Source organism: Malania oleifera, chromosome 2, assembly GCF_029873635.1.
Source record: "Malania oleifera isolate guangnan ecotype guangnan chromosome 2, ASM2987363v1, whole genome shotgun sequence".
NCBI classification, from domain to species: Eukaryota; Viridiplantae; Streptophyta; class Magnoliopsida; order Santalales; family Ximeniaceae; genus Malania; species Malania oleifera.
In genome coordinates this window covers 42,764,487-42,782,195 of record NC_080418.1, presented here as the reverse complement: position 1 = coordinate 42,782,195, position 17,709 = coordinate 42,764,487, and the positions used below count along the sequence as shown (strand labels likewise).

At 36.9% G+C, this 17,709-nt stretch overlaps 1 protein-coding gene across 3 annotated transcripts in view; it reads right to left on the bottom strand.

The window, feature by feature from the left end:
• The window catches only part of LOC131149280 (peptidyl-prolyl cis-trans isomerase CYP71), a 50,505-nt gene that overhangs the window by 17,077 nt on the left and 15,719 nt on the right, over positions 1–17,709 (bottom strand). For 2 of the 3 annotated variants that reach the window (XR_009135186.1, XM_058099593.1), the window contains exons 4-11: positions 15,937–16,176; positions 15,717–15,838; positions 12,877–12,952; positions 12,651–12,758; positions 12,392–12,568; positions 12,041–12,258; positions 10,172–10,304; positions 9,232–9,455 (exon numbers count right to left, since the gene is read on the bottom strand). Coding sequence is in view for 1 of the 3 variants with exons in the window: in XM_058099593.1 (XP_057955576.1) it covers positions 9,232–9,455; positions 10,172–10,304; positions 12,041–12,258; positions 12,392–12,568; positions 12,651–12,758; positions 12,877–12,952; positions 15,717–15,838; positions 15,937–16,176 (1,298 nt within the window). In the remaining 2 variants the exon portion in view is untranslated. Of the gene's footprint in view, positions 1–9,231; positions 9,456–10,171; positions 10,305–12,040; positions 12,259–12,391; positions 12,569–12,650; positions 12,759–12,876; positions 12,953–15,716; positions 15,839–15,936; positions 16,185–17,709 lie in introns of all 3 variants that reach the window. The other variant, XR_009135187.1, reaches the window with a different exon arrangement.

Genomic DNA, 17,709 nt, shown 5'->3' with positions numbered 1-17,709 from the left:
TAGAAAGCTCTTTAGGGGAGGGTGAGTGTTCATCAATCATTGTAAAACTCACTAGCAATTGTCAACGTGCTTAGCCTACTTGCCTCCCTCGCTAAGTACAACATGTCAACGGAGGATTTGTTAATGAATTACGTTTGCTTCAATATTTACTGCTTGGTTGCCACGGCTTTCATGAATTGATTATTATTTCCGCTGCTATCTGATTGAATGTTAATGAAAGTGCTTCGTGGATGAATGTTGGTAAACAAAAGGCTGGCTAGTTAAGCAAGAGTGCTTTAGCTAGCGCCGCACGGCCCTTCACAACGGTGTGAAAAAGGCGGACCGTGACATTTGGTATCAGAGCCCAAGTCGGTGACACTTGGTGAGAGCCCAAGGTTGAGTTGCTACGTGAATTCGATTACCTTCGTTGTTGGGTTTGGAAAGCTTTGGTAAGTGACCATGGCACCAAACAATGCTGAGAGGATCAGCGTGCTGGAAGCACAGGTTGAAGAGTCAACCAACACTATGGCCGCGGAGGTGGCCCAGATGAAAGAACTTGTTGATGAAGTGAGGGGATCACAAAAACATCAAGCAGGTTTGATAGGCGACATGTCAGAGGACTTTCGCCACACTGTGGAAACTTTGCAAGCCCGGATGGCAGATCTGGATGCAAAGGTAAATGTGATGGTTCTTGCTATGGGGAACTCCAACACTCCGGGAGTTAGCAAGACCAAGGTGCCAGAACCCAGGACGTATGGGGGTGCCCGAGATGCCAAGGAGTTAGAGAACTTCTTGTTTGATGTGGAGCAGTACTTTCGCGTTGTGAGGATGGCCTCAGAACAGGCAAAGGTGGATACTGCGACCATGTACTTGGTTGGTGATGCCAAACTGTGGTGGCGTACCAAGTACAGAGAAATTGAAAATGGAAGCTGTGTGATTGATAGTTGGGCAGACTTGAGGAGAGAGCTCAAGGCCCAATTCTTTCCTGAGAACGTTGAGTATAATGCAAGGAGAAAACTGAGAGATCTCAAGCATACGGGGTCAATCAGTGACTATGTGAAACAATTTTCTGCTTTAATGTTGGATATTCGGGATATGTCGGAGAAGTTGTTCTATTTTCTAGAGGGGATGAAACTGTGGGCAAGAACTGGACTTCATAGACAAAGGGTTCAAGACTTGTTAACTGCACAAGCGGCTGCAGAACGCTTGACAGACTACACTGGTGATGAGACCACTTCGTCCAAACGGTTTGGCGGAGAGGGAAACGGTGGAAAGTCTTTCAAGAATGGCAAACCCAAGAGTGGGGGAGCCGACCCTAATTCATCAACCTCACAGGAAGCTTCGTCGTCTCGAGGGTTTAACACACCCAATGGAAAGGGGAAGAGTAAAATTGAGTGTTTCTTGTGTCGAGGTCCTCATAGAGTTTTTGAGTGCCCTCACAAAGCATCACTTAATGCCTTACAGGCTTCTATTGCAGAACAGGCAGTGGAAGACGATGGGGAAGAGGATGACGCCCCGAGGGTGGGTTCAGTGCGGTTAGTGAACGCATTGGAAAAGCAGGCAAAAACACCGAAAGTTACACGAGCAAAAGGGTTAATGTTTGTGGACTTGAGGATAAATGGGAAGAGTACTCGCGCTATGGTGGATACGGGAGCTACTCATAATTTTGTTTCGCAGTTGGAAGCAAGAAGACTCAACTTATCCTTAGAGAAGGATACAGGACGCGTGAAAGCAGTTAACTCTGTAGCCCAGCCTACTCTAGGAGTAGCCAAGCAAGTGGTGATAAAGATTGGACAGTGGGAAGGTCATGCGAATTTCACAGCGGTGCCATTGGATGACTATCCAGTCATTCTAGGAATGGAGTTCCTAATGGGGACGAGGGCAGTGCTGATGCCTTCGGCTGGTTCCCTGTGTCTGATGGGAGATCACTCGTGCATGGTGCAAGTCGTTGCAATGAAAGGAGACGAAGGGAAGTCCCTTTCAGCCATACAACTCAATGAAGGATTGGGTCAGGGTGAGCAGACACGTCTAGCCACGGTGGTGGTAGACAAAGAAGTAGGCCAAGAGATGGAGCCTACGACCATCCAAGCGGTGTTGGATGAGGATAAGGAGGTGTTGCTGGATAAGCTGCCTCAAAATTTGCCTTCACGACGGACTGTGGAGCAAGAGATCGAGTTGTTATCAGGAGTGAAATCACCTACTAAAAGGCCATGTTGGATTGCGCCTAGAGAGATAGTAGAGTTGGGGAAACAGCTTGATGAAGTGGAAGCGGGATGTGTTCGCCCTTCCAAAACACCGTTGGGAGTATCGGTGTCGTTTCAGAGGAAACATGAAGAGCATCTACGGAAGGTGTTCGACAAGCTGAAGGGAAACAGTCTGAATTTGAAGAAGGAGAATTTCTCTTTCGCTCGGCGGAGCAACAAATTCCTTAGTCAAGTCGTTGAACAAGGTCGTATCCGGAGGGGTATGGAGAAGGTAAGGATGATTCAAGAACGGAAGATCCCCACAACAGTGAAGGAGTTGCGTTCCTTTCTTGGCCTTACTAGTTACTGCAGGAAGTTCGTTAAGGGGTATTCGCGGAGAATGACTCCAATGACAGGACTACTGGGGAGGTATTATTGGCCGCACACGCGGGATGATGTGGTTGATTATACCAAAACTTGTCTCGCTTGCCAACAAGACAAGGGGGAGCGGAAGAAGTATGGTACTTTCATGGCCGCACCAAAGTACTGTTCGGCAGAGGGGACGACACAATTGTTCCTTGTGACTGTTGTGAAACATTGGGGTATTCCCCAAGTTATTCTTTGTGACCAAGATTTAATGTTCACTGACAACTTCTTGATAGAGTTTTTCAGGATATTCAGGTCACACCTTGACATCTCTTCGAGTTATCATCGACAGACAGACGAACAGATGAAGAGATTCAGAGAGCTACTAGATGAGTACTTGTGCCATTATGTCAACGACAACCAGATGAATGGCGTGCAACTACTTGATGTGGCTCCGTTCTGTGGCAACGCCCAAAGGCGCTCAATAACCAACAAGAGCCCTTTTGTGCTTGTTATAGACCAGCTGCCGCTGTTACCTCACACAGTGGGCGAGCCGTATAGACGAAAGAGTCCTAAGGCGTACATCTTCACCAGTGAAGGGAGACAGAATGTAGAGTTTGCCCAAGCCTATTTGGAGAAAGCTTTTGAGCAAATGAAGAAGTGGGCAGATCAAGAGAGAAGACCGCAGTCTCATGTCAACTGCCTCAAGCCATTCAACGCCAACACCAACAACCTGAGCAGAAGTCAGTCAAACAGCGCAGAGTTGAAGACAGTGCAACCTGACAGACATGATGTTAAAGAGATCCTTGTAGACAGAAAGCTCATATCCTCAAGGAAGAAGCGGCAGAAGTTCCTAGTGAAGTGGAAGTGCCTTGATAACAAAGAAATCAGCTGGATTTCTGCGGAAGATATTCAATTGTTCGTGGACAAATTTGAAGTGTACCTATCGCCAAAAGTCTACGAGGCCGTCGACCGCATAAGTGGGGGAGAATGTCACGGGCTAAGCTTGTTCAGGGCATTATGCTTGCCTATGACCGCTTATCTCGTGTGTTTGGGATGGGTTTCCATCATGTAAATACTAGTGTAGGGTTATTTTCTAGTATTTCTTTCATTGTAAGCCAAATAAGGCAGTATGACTCCTCGGTCACTTTGATGTTTCCTAGTGCTAGAGTGAGAATGGCCTAGAAAGCTCTTTAGGGGAGGGTGAGTGTTCATCAATCATTGTAAAACTCACTAGCAATTGTCAACGTGCTTAGCCTACTTGCCTCCCTCGCTAAGTACAACATGTCAACGGAGGATTTGTTAATGAATTACGTTTGCTTCAATATTTACTGCTTGGTTGCCACGGCTTTCATGAATTGATTATTATTTCCGCTGCTATCTGATTGAATGTTAATGAAAGTGCTTCGTGGATGAATGTTGGTAAACAAAAGGCTGGCTAGTTAAGCAAGAGTGCTTTAGCTAGCGCCGCACGGCCCTTCACAACGGTGTGAAAAAGGCGGACCGTGAAACACAGCTTTGCGGGGACTTTTCTATCCTTGTGGTACTTCACTTGAACTTGTAGCATATAGCGATGCTGATTATTCTGGGTGTAGTGACACTCGACGTTCTACTATGGGTTGGTGAATGTTTCTTGGTCCGGCTTTTATTTCTTGGAAAAGCAAGAAACAGGACCGTGTTTCTAAGTCCTCTACTGAGTCCGAATATAGGGCCATGTCCCAAGCTTGTGTTGAGATAACATTGGCTCCGAGGGTTATTGGCTGAACTTGGCTTCTCTCCAGGTGGTCCTACTTCTCTTCATGCAGATAATACTATTGCCATTCACATTTCAGCCAATCCCATCTTCCATGAACACACTAAACATATTGAGGTTGATTTTCACTTCATCCGTGAGGTGTTTGAAGCTCAGACTATCTCTCTTCCTCATGTGTCTAGCAATCTTCAAGTGGCAGATATTTTCACCAAGGCTCTCACATGGCAACGGCATAATTTTCTTACAAACAAATTGATGCTTATGGATAACCCGCATCAATTTGAGGGGGGATGTCAATAGAAGGCCATAAATTATGCCTTGTTAATAGCTATTAATCTAGGCCGTATATACTTTCATAAATAGGAGAAGAGATTTAGCTTACCATGTATAGCTTCCAAAAATCACTCTTATGTAAATTAGTTGGCTTACCATATATAGCTTCCTTACAAATTTAAGTTTCCTTGTATAACTAGCAGTCTTGCCTATATAATGAAAGACCTTCTCAAAAGAGAGGACAATTCGAACCATTCTGTTACAGGGCTTGTGCAAGGGGCAGGGGTCGATGGAGAGAACGCAATTTCCAAGGCAGTGGAAGGGGAGGATAAATCAGACCTATGGTTGACGTGCAGAAATATGCAGGAGGCTACTATCAAGATGCACCAGCTCAAGGCTATAGGAGGGGAAATCGTGGAAGGTGCCATGGTTTCAGATCTAATGGACCAATCCGGTCTGCTGCGGGAGTCAGTAAAAATGTCTCACTTGAATACGAGGCAGAGTTTTTATTTATCAAGTGTTGGGTATCTCCATGCCTGTTCCATTTCTATGTTTGCCTTTTTTTCTTTTTTTGATAGCAAAAGAAGTTCATTAGATAGAATAAGAGAAGAGAAACCACCTTAACGAAGTCTGGGAAACCCCAAGGAAAACAAAATAAGAAAACCAAAAGATGTAAAAACAGCCCAAAGACATCAGCACATCCTAAGAAGTCAACAGAGAAAGCCAATCCCACTTAATATCTGAGAAGCATATCCCCTTAAAATTACCATTACACATGCACCACAAAGAAGCCAGAAAATGAATATTCTCCCACACCTACAAAATGCTAATTTCTTCCCTGAAAATATACGCGAGTTACGTTCCTTCGATAAAATCCAAAATACTAAAAATAAAGCCCTAATCCATATTGCTTTTCCATCCTTCTTCCTCCCAAACCCAACAAAAGGATATTGCCAAAAACTCCTCCACTTCCTTGGACAAACCCAACTTCCTCCAAAATAACTTGTTCCCCAAACTTTCCATGCAAATTTACAATGCAAGAAAAGATGAGGAGCAGATTTTGAGTAATTAAAACAAAGCACACATATATCTGGAGAAAGAGCCTTTAAAGGCCACCTAATCTGCAACAAATAATTAGCATTTTTCCAATTAAGCAAAACCAACCAAATAAAAGTTTTGACTTTAGGGGGATCTTAGCCTTCCAAATAGTTTTGTAAAGAGCTGCTGACCTCTTACTAAAAGATTTGCAAGAATAGATCCCCAAGGAATCCAAGAGCCAAGATCAGCTATCAGCTTCCAAAGATACACGACAATTATTCAACAAGACCAACAATGAAGATAACTCATTTGTTTCTCTATCATTCAAAGATCTCCTAAAATGAAAATTCCAAGAAGTTAAGAGGACCATTCAGATCAACGAGGAAAGAGGAAATGGCATCATTTTGTCTTGAGCTCACTCAATAGGAGAGGAAACAAGGTGGACAATATAATATTCCCCAACCAAAGGTCTTTCCAAAAACGAATATTACACCCCTTACTGAACACAAATTTAGTATGGAGAGTAAAGAGAGGGTAAATCTGAGAAATAGTTTTCCCAGATTTTGCGAAGAGCATCTAGAACCCAAATTGGAATCCTACCCATTCCCGTCAAAGTCCAAACTTGCTTTTAATAACTTCACGCCACAAAGAAGAATCCTTTAAAGGGAATTTCCAAAGCCATTTGGCCAAGGAAAAAAAAACTCACTTCCAACCATCCAGACACTTGGACACTCTCTCAACTAACTTAGGATTATCCCCCAAAGGGATGTTACATAGGACAACATTGATGAGGGTGGTACAAGCCCAGAAGGATAAGTACACCTTTTTCATCCCTCCAGCCTCATACCGACCCTCTCAATCATAGGATCCCAAAAATCCATGGAATTAAGTGCTACCCAAACCCCCTCCCGCCCCTCCTCACATCCTCCACCACCTCGTTGGCCACCAATACAACATCTAAGATCTGTCTGTCTCTAATGAAGGTGAACTGAGCCATGGTCACTATATCACCCAAAAACTCTCTCAGCCTTTTAGATAAAACTTTAGAAGGAATAATAGGCCTGAAATCCCTCACCCTCATAGAGCTCTCCTACTTGGAAAAAGTAGAGTTCACGCTATTCCCCACCACCCCATTCCTATGGAATTCCCCAAAATAACACCTCAGAATATCCTCTTGCAGAGTCCCCCAATTCACGTAAAAGGACCATCATGAAACTGTCAAGGCTGGGGCCTTTCTCACAACACATCTCAAACATTGTTTTTCTAACTTCTTCAACTTCAAAAGGCCTCTCAAACCATTAAGTGGAGATTGCTTTGATGACTCCATTTCTCTAAATTGTTCCCTCCCATTATTTTCTAGATTTTCTTGTTCAAGTTGTTAATAATGTATTCTTTAGTGATAAGTGTCATGATTATAAATTTATAATATTTTAATTTCAGAGCTTCAGTTATATAAGATAACATATTAGTATCAATTTTTTAGATTTTTTTTAAATAATAAAATAATTGTATTAAAGGAAGAAAGGAGTAAATAAAGAAAAGGAAAAAAAAAAAAGGAGAACAAGATATCCTCCCATTACAAAAGGAAAGAATCTTTAAAAAACAGTAAATACAAGAAAATTTTAATACAGTAACACCAACCAATCCTGTAGCATGTCTTCCAAAGAAACATGACGAGAGAATCCATTTTCCAAGCACCAAAGGATGTAAGCAAGATACTCTACTCCAAAGAATACTGATGGAAGTGGCAACACTTTTAAAGATTCTAGCATTTCTTTCCAAGAAAGTGCACCACACTGCAACAGAACTTTCCTCCCTCTCCTCCTACCAAAACTTCCAAACATATAAAAACAAAAATATTCCAAAGAAGCCTGGCACCCAATCTTCACCAAATATCCAAAAATAAATTATTCCAAAGACCCCGAGAAAAGGGATAATGTAAAAGCAAGAGAGAAATTTTCCCCATTCCTAAATCAGATGATACAAGCATCAGGAGACAGGGCCTTGCTTATGAAGAAAATCATTAGTATTAATTTTCTGTAGGGTAGCAGTCCAAGGAGAGGCCTTGATCTTCGAAGGACTCTTAGGGCTCATTTAGTTGTGGAAAAAAGTTCATATTTTTCATTTTTAGTTTTGCAAAGAATTATAAAAATTGAGCTTATTTTTCAGTTTTCCAAGATTTGTTTAAAAATTAGAAAATAAAGATTTATTTAGTAGCGAGAAACAAATTTTTTTTTTAATTAGTCGAGGAAACTTTATTGAAGAGGCATCAAGGGGATGCCAGCCCATGGTACAGTAAGTCAAGCAACCAGAAGGGTGTCTCACAAATCAAATATTACATCATTATCATAGACAACAGTTTATTTATCATTTGTAGATTTCCAAATAATTACAAAACCACACCTTGTTTTCAAATTTTTTCCAAAAATTTGATGCGCTGCAATAAAAGTTTCTCTTTACTGATTAAAATAAAAATCCTTAGCTTTCCAGATTAGAGTATAAATGGCAAGGAGGCTAACATTAGGGACATGAATCAAATGAGAAGAGAAAGATTTGCAGGAGAAATCCCAGAAGAATCTAGACTCTAAACACATACACAAAAGAGACAAGCACAATAGTCAAAGAAGCAAGCTCATTGAGGTTCTCAAAATGAAAAAAAATCTTAAGAATGACCACCCTCGAGCTGTTTAACTTATTAGATTTTAAGATTTTAACTAATAAAATAATGGAACTTGTTTAATTTATTGTATGTTTTATGGGCTCAATAGATAAATAGTGCTTACAAGTTAATTTACTTTGCTTCATTAATTTGTTTATCAATTATCACATCAATATCCATTTATATTTATGGTTAAAGGGCAATGAAAAGTGAAAATACAATTATTTGGTCAATAGCATATTAAAACCAATATAAAACCTATTACCAAACAAAACAATATTAGTAAGTTGAACAAAAGAACCCATAATACACTCAAAATTTTTTTAAGACCTAGGGGCTTAGAACGTGCAAATTGACCAACACAGACCATGTGTGAAAAAATTCAGGGCCATTACACCCACTTCCCAGTACATCTATTAGAATTACGTGACACTACCTCTACATCGATTAAAACAATTAAGGTACTGATCAACAGCAATATAATTCATGTTTCCTCCTAAATGCTCAAGCTGTTAGATTGTTGGTAGTGAAGGCAATTACAACCCATACCCATTGACCCACCCCCACCCGTGTAATTATATGGGTAAATAAATAGGCGACCCATTTAGACCCAAAAATTAACTGGGAGAAAATGGGTGTACCTGCTTAACCCATCATCTATTTAATGCACCACATTTAAAACTATACTATGGTTTCATAATTATATTATAATTTGGATATATATATATATATATATATATATCCAAATTATGGATAGTTTGGTTCAAAAATGTGCATAAATACGCAATTATACATGTTCGTATTTGGTCTGGCTCAGTTATCAAAACCAATTAATATGCATGCATGTATAAAATATATAATTGGTTTGGTTTAGATATGTTTGTAATTATGTAGGCACAATGCCTCTAATAAAGGAATAAAAAAATTGCTATTTGATCATACAAATATGCATCATTAGAGTGACACACAGAAATCCTTACCTTTTGTGAAACTCATCTTCAAACTCCCTTCCCCAAATCGATTGTCCACCAGTGCCATCTCCTAAAGGATCTCCTGTCTGTATCATGAAGCCTTTGATGACACGGTGAAAAGTAAGATTATCATAATAGCCATTTCGGCAGTGCGTTGTGAAGTTCTCTACAGTTTTTGGACATTCTTCTGGATATAGCCTCATGTGAACATCGCCCATAGTGGTGTGCAATATCTGGTAAAATGGAAAGTTTTTCAGAAAATAAACAATATTCAAATAAAGATCCCAACGTAACCTGCCTTCTTCCTTCTTCTAGTATGTTTCTTTGTTTATTAAAAAAAAAAAAACCAAAGTAACATAATCATATAAACGAACTCTAAAGTGTAAAAAAGTCAGACAAAGAATAAAAGAATAATTATTGAAAAAACTAAATTAACATAATCATGTAACAAATTCTAAAGTGCAAAAAGTCAGTCCACCCATGTCCAAAGACCAAAAATGGCATAGAAGTTGTCATGGGGCGGCCATCCTTGGTCAACAAGCCTATGCAGCCATGAGCCATTGCTAAATTATAAATTTGCAGGAAAGTGATTTTTCAATACTCATATGGAGACTACATTAAATCTATGGGATATTTTCTGTATGCAACAACTCAACTCAAAAAACCTTATCACAGCCATCTAGCTTGGACGTATGAACTATGTAAGGTTTCATACTTTCAGGTTTCATTAATACTAATAGTTAATAAGTGAACAGATTAAATGAAGCAGAAAATATTTCAGTTCACTACGTAAAAATCCATTGCCTCATCCATTTGGTAAAAGTTCACTTGAAAGTCCATGGTTTCTTATGTTGTATAGCAAATTATAACAGGAACCATGCAAGAACAATGGAGCCAAAGGACAACAGGACACAAAAATCCATTCATCATTTTTGCCACGGAAACTAACCACATTGTCTGGTAGGGATGTTGTGGCAGTTTTTCCGATATCTGATACAGCCAATAGTTCATCAGGAGGTGGTTTTTCATTAAATACATCCCTTCCCTTGGTAGCATCTTCAGGCTCTTCTGGCTCTCGCCGACTATAAAAATTATTATGAATTAGAATTCAAGTTAAATTAGAACTATAGAAGGAGGCTCTTCAAACATGATAATATACAATCAAATGCAAATGGCACTTTCAATACATTAGACTCCTGTTCTTAACAAAATTTCAATGGTAAAGGAATGTCAACCAATATAAGCTAAAATATTCCATTTACAAGGATATAACTAAATAAGATGAATCCAAAACAACCATTGTTCATGATTCTCAGGTGTTGTGAAGCATGAGATCTACAACATTTATGAACTTGCAAAAGCTTGTTAGTCTAACCCCCCATTTGGGAGCACTTTAAAAAAAGTGCTTATAGCACTTATCACTTAAAATAAGCACTTCAACCAAAAAAAAAAAAAACAGCATACTACTTATTGAGAAGCTGCTTTTTCAGAACCACTTTTTTGAGAATTATTTAAGTGAATTTTAAGAAAAAATCTAAAATAACTTTTTGGCCACTTATAAGTGGCACTGTTTATAGGCGGGGTCTATTTTGTAAATACAAGAAAATTTAGTGACTATTTTATAATTTAAAAAATACATTAGAAGATAATCATATATTATTTTATTATGTATTATAATATATTAATTATTAACGAAACATAATTCAATTACGAAATGAAGAAGAAAAACCAACTATTAATTTAAATTAATATTAAAAACTAAAAATTATTATTTAACATAAATTCATATGATAATCATATGTTATAAATAAAAATTAAGAATAAGATTATTGTTAATAAAAATATAACATTATATTATTTTTACTTAACAAAAATATTTAAATGTTAATTATAAATAACAGTTAATATAATTATTAATTAAAATGTTAATTAAACATTAATCATAAATTATTTTATTATGCATTATAACCTATTAATTATTAATAAATATAATTAAATTCTGGAATGAATAAAAAAATCATCTATAAATTTAAATTAACATTAACTACACTAAAATTTTTAATTTAGCTATTGATACTATTTTTAACATAAATTAATGTGATAATCATATGTTATAAATATACATTAATAACAAGATTATTGTTTGTTAATAAATGATATTATATTATTTTAGTTAATAGAAATATTTAAATTTTAATTATAAAATTAATATAATTATCATTTAAATTTTTAATTATACAAATATTTAAAAATACATATTAGCTATTATAATTCAATTTTTAATTGAACAATAACTATTTATTAATTTAAATTAAAATTCAATAAATTACAATTTCAAATTTAAATAATAATATTATTTTTATCATAATTTAATATGATAGCAATATGTTGTAAATATACATTAATGACAAGATTATTATTAATTAAAAATAATAATTTTATATTATTTTTTTACAGAAAATATTTAAATTTTAATCATAAATAATTATTAATTAATTTTTAAATTTAAAATATGTTTAAAAATAATCAAACAGTACCCTATAATAAAAGTAAGTATCCAAATACCACTTATTTTAAACACAACCAAACACCATTTATAACTTTCAGCACTTTTACAATTCAGTACTTATTATCAGCAGTAATTAAATTCAGCACTTTTTTTTCTGAAAAGAACTTTTGCGTAAGCAGTTCCAAACGATCCCAGTGTGAACAGAATCTAACAAGTTAAAGGCCAGCCTCAATGGCAGTACCATTGCGCCGTTCAAGGAAAACATTGAACTTAACAGAGTCCAGTATTGTGGAGAAGACAATCCAGTACCTGAATAAATAGATCCTATGCTTCTTGAAAGCACAGCACAATAGGGTGGGATCTATCAAAGGCTCCTTGCTTTCATTAACATTGGCTGCAGCTGCAGGAATTTTTCTTACTTTTTTACTGCTTCTATCACCTTGATACAATGCTATTCTCAAAAATCGATCATTGTTTTCTACCTTCCCAAGAATTCGTGCAACTTTATTGGTGTGTAAATTTATTATCTGAAAAGCCAAAATATGTAAAAAGGAATATTTATGTCGTAAAATAAAAGGGGACGTTAATCCAATGCAAACAGAAAGGGGTTTATATTTGTAGAATCTCCAACAAAAAGCTCTACGCTGTTATAGGGCATACTTTTATCCCAAGGAGGGTAGCATATATAAGGAAGTTAGAGCTTTCATCAAAAATAGCATTTGGTTGAGGAGCATTTTCAGTTTTCTCTATTTCCTTCTCCACGGCCATTCTTCGCCCAAAATCAATTGCTTCTAGCCGGTACAAGGGAGCATCGCTTCTTTGCAGATCCTGGGCCACCTAATAAAGATGGAATACTTGATCGTTCTGAGAATGTACAAAGCCAAATAAACTTGAATTGAACAGTGGATATCAATATTACCTCAAGGGATTCATCATAAACTCTTCTTAGTTTACCACTTCTAAACCAAAATACTCGCATCCTACGATCAGGTGATGTAATAGAAAATTGCTTTCCATCAGGGCTTACCTGAGGAATAATAGCAGAATATTATAAATGCTGAAAATAAGTGAGAAAAATAACTGAATTTTTTTTATAAATATCCTATGGTGTACCAAAAGCCTCCCCTAAAATAAACAGATTGTACCTCAATAGCAGAAATGGTCGTTTTGCACTTCACAATTTCAAAGAGATTAGTATCACTTTTCAATCGAAAATTCACCCTGCATGAACCATAAAAAGTAATAAATAAATAAATAAAAACACTATTAAACACAAGTAACAACAATAGACTTTGCATTATTCATTGGTTTGGGTAATATGGACTAGATTGTTTGCTCTGTTTTGAGAGAATTGGGTCTTTCTAGAATTGTTGGAAGGTTTTTTCTTACTTCCAAGATAACTGGAAGGAGTAAGGATGCTAGTAAACTGTGTAGATGTGCATTTTTCGCTCCTTCATTCGGAATTTGGTTGGGGAGGAATGCAGGAATTTTCATGGAAAGGGTTCATCATTGCACTTGGTCAGAGTCCAGTTTTTGACAAGCCATTGGGTGTTTTCCAATGGTTGCTTTAATTTTCTTTTCTAACTTCCAGTATGATTGATTGGCAGGCTATTTTGAGGTGATTTTTTTTTTATTGTTCTTTCTGTGTAATTTTTTCCACTTCTTGGAGGATTTATTATCATGTGCTTAGTATATTCATTTCTCTCTTAATGAAATTTATTTGCTTATCTAAAAAATCATGGAATTTTACCTACACATAAAGAAAAATGAATTTTATTTTATTGGTGGAAGTGTGACAAAATATAGGAACTTTTATGCAACTAAACATGCAACACAACATCAATTTTATTAAAATATCGCATGTGCATTTTTTTTCCATTATAGGACCAAATAAAGCACAAAATGGACATAGGGTTGTTCACAAAAAAGTCTATATGATTTTATACAAAGCTCAGACGCATGAGCTATTTGTTTGCCATGTGCCTTTTTATTCTCCCCCTCCCCCCGCCCCCCCCCCCCCCCCCCCCCAAACACATGCATACAAACCATAGCACCCACATCACCAGATCCACAGCAATACAAAGTCTTAGAAGATATTGGTCCTTATATTTTCACCAATATCTTAGTCAAACCACTGTGCTATAGGATCTTAACCTAATATTTTAAACCATGAATTTTTTAATTAAAAAGAAAGCAGAGATTTTGTTGAAGTGAAGAGATTTTACGAAAAAGGAACATAACAAATCCTCCTTAGTATATCCAGGACTTAACATTCGGTGGATGCAGTTAATTAACCAAATTAACTAAAAAAACCTTATTAAAGAATTGTGTTAACTGAACTGAACCGAATTACTTATTTAACCAAACCCATAACCGACTGAATAGTAACTTAAATCTATTAACCAATTTTAACAGAATTATGTATGTGTTTCCCCCCCATCTCCATGACTGATATTTATATATTAAATTATTAATATATATAATTCACTGCTATATTCTTTTACTTCTCCAGTTAATATATTATATATATTAAATTATTAATATCTATAAATAATCAGTTAATTCGGTTAACCAAACATATAAAGCCGGCATACTGAACCAATAACCTAAAACTGATTTTTTTGTGAAAACAAAAACTGAACCAACTGAATTAGATATATTAACCAAATCGAACTAACCAAATTTAATCTGTTTGGCCGGTTAATTTGGTTTTACCCAAATTATGTTCAGCCCTAAGAACATCCAACTCGTTACATATTTTTTACTAAATAACATTTTTATTTAATAAATTTATCCTTCTTATATATTATTAATAACATTGTTCTCTCTATTTGTTTTTTTCATCTCTTAACCGTGCATCACACAAATTTACAGCTAGTGATTTTTAATAGGGTGAGATAGGAAATGCATTTAAAAAACCATCCAAGATGAGATTTATTATAGGCTTATTTGGAACAGCTTTAGATTGAAAGTGAATTCATAATATAAGTGCTTACCTGCAAAAATTTGATTGGCAAATGATTATCAACCTAAAAAGTCAGCCTTGAAGTAAGCCTCAATAACCAACATCAAAAGTAGTTTAGGTTCAACCAATTTGCAAGTCCAAGAATATGACTCTCTGACTAAGTTGTCTTACCAGCCTAAAGCAATTTACATTATGAAATCACTTTACTGAAAGTTGTTCCAAAAGGACACTATGTTAAGTTCCCAATAAATTGAGAATCCTAATGCACTTTTTAGATAGCAAGAGAAATGTATTAAAAATGAGCCGAAGAAATACAACCAGAAAGAGGGTGGCAGTCCTCAAAAGAAACCTAAAATCAAAAAAGAAAAAAAATGAAACAAAAGAAGGAAAACTTATCCTAGATTAATTCCAAAAATGAAAAATCACTTTCTTAACCCCTTCCATCATAATTTAAAAAACATTTTAAATTAGCCCATATTGGCCTTTTTTCATCCAACTGGGGAATCCTAATGCATGTTTGGGCCTTTTTCCCTTCGCCTTTCTCTTTCCAAGAGAACCATTAAAAAAAGGGCGTGGGGGGGAATCAAAATTTTGTGATTAGAGCAGGTGTGAGAAGTGTGACACGTGCATACACATTCCTGTTCTATGCACTCAAGAACAAAGATGTAGAAAACAGAGAACAAAATTATACAACATTTAAGACAACCTAAATATGCCAGCTGAAGGATAGTAGGGATGATTATTCTATCAATGGGCGTGACTTAATGTAATTTTGTCAGTAAATAATCATGTTAGGTTACCAGTGCAATGAATGAGCCCAATGTCCTTGTTTTTTTTCAGAATGTCACTTTTTCATATATATATGTAGTAGTATTACGGTCGCACACACTCAATTACTACTTTACGAGTGTTTATTTGTTCTAATAAATTTCCTTCCTGGTTACTGGGTTTTTTTCATCATCAATGAGCATTAACTAACAGGCGTAAATGTGTATGAATAGTATGCAGACAAAAACAAACCCATTCTCTGGAAACTGTAGTGTAGCAGGGCTCCAATACTCAATGATTCCCTTAGAATCTGCAGATATCACAGTGTCAAACACATGGTTATACTTCATGACCTTCACTGGCCCCAAGTGTATCTGAAAAAGGGGGAAACAGAATAACGCATGCATCACAGTTAGTGGGGAAAGGGAGGAGGGTAGCACCAAACTATTGACAAGTGGAAGGCAGCAAATACCTCTCTGGAGATTATGGGTTCATTTGAACCAGCTCGTGCATCATATATGTGTAAGAAAGCGGAATTACGATCACTTACAGCAAGCTTAGCTTTGACATCCCCTTGTTTGTAAACCCATTCAATGGTACCAGGAACAAAAGGTAGGCGTATCATAACCATCATGTCATAGTTGACTACGTCATATATTTTCACAGAATGGTCATTTGAAATTGTACAGCAAAGCAAACCATCTACACTAACCTGCATAGCTGAACCAAGTTATGGTTGATGACCGCACTTTAATAAGAAATTAACAAGAAAACCAAGTTCCAAATTGCTAGAGAAAGCAGCTAATATGCCAGCTGAACAGGAGGCGTCACAGAGCACACACTAAACATGAAAAAATAATAATAAGAAAAAAAAAAAAAAAAGAACATGGTCCAAATTCCAATGCATTTATTTTCAGGTGTTATCTAAGAGATTGGAGGACTCTTATCTCCCTTAGCCAATGTGCTTTTATAGGTGATAGACATATCCTTGATGCTGCTTTCATAGCTTATGAGTTGGTTGAAGATGCTGTCCATAGGAAAAAGAGGGGTCTAGTGCTGAAACTGGATTTTGAAAAGGCCTATGATAGGGTGAACTAAAGTTTCCTGGACAAGGTTATGAATAGAAAAGGTTTTGGACTGTTAGAGGATGCTTATCTTCTGTGGTCTACTCTATTTTAGTTAATGGTGAGGCTAGGTCTTGGTTTCGTGCGTCCATGGGTTTTAGACAGGTGAATACCCTCTCTCCTTTTCTCTTTAACATTGTAGTTGATGGTTTGAGCAGGATGATTGAGACAGGAGTTAATAGAGGGCTGGTGGAGGGGATTAAGGTAGGAAATGAGGGATGTGTCATTTCACATCTCCAATTTACAGATGATATGATTCTCTTCCTCACAGATAGCATGGATTGTTTTTCTAATTTACTAACTATCCTTCAGGTTTTTAAGAAAGCTTCTGATTTGAAGATTAACTTCTCAAAGAGTGGTCAAGTGAACCTTGGCATTAATGTTGACCCTTTGTTACACTTGTGGGCTGTGCGGTTTTGAATTGGCCGATTATATATTTAGGTGTTCCCTTCGGTAATAATCCTAATGTTGATTCTTTCAGGGATCCTGTTTTTGAGAGAGTGGCTGGGAGACTAGATGGGTGAAAAGGGGCTTTTTTCACCTTAGGGGGTCAGATTACCCTTATCCATGCATGTGTTTCTTCCATTCCTTTGTATTATCTCTTGTTTTAGAATTCCTGTGAAAGTGGCATGTAGGCTTGAGAAATTAATGAGGGATTTCTTGTGGTCAAGTGGGGGAGGAAGTCAAAGGGATCACCCTGTAGGTTAGGAGACTGTGTATGTCTAAAAGGGAGGGAGGTCTGGGTCTCGGTAATTTGGAGCCCAAAAACATTTCCTTGGTGGGAAAATGGTTATGGCACTTCCGTTTAGAATCTTTATCTTTGGCATAAAGTAATTCGTAGTAAATTTGATCTACTACAGAATGGGTGGGATGCTAAAGTTGGGGATAATATTACTCATGCGAGTCCTTGGAAGTTTATATCTCTGATTTATAATTATTTCTTTCCTAACATCCAGTACATGAAGGGTAACAGGAAGCGAATTCGTTTCTGAGAGGACCTTTGGATTGGGGAGATGCTGTTGGCTATTGCTTCTCCCCATCTTTATCGAGTCTCTATTCTTCACCCGATACCCCTATTTATGATTTTTTTTTTTTTTTCTTTTGCAATGGGACAGTCTCTC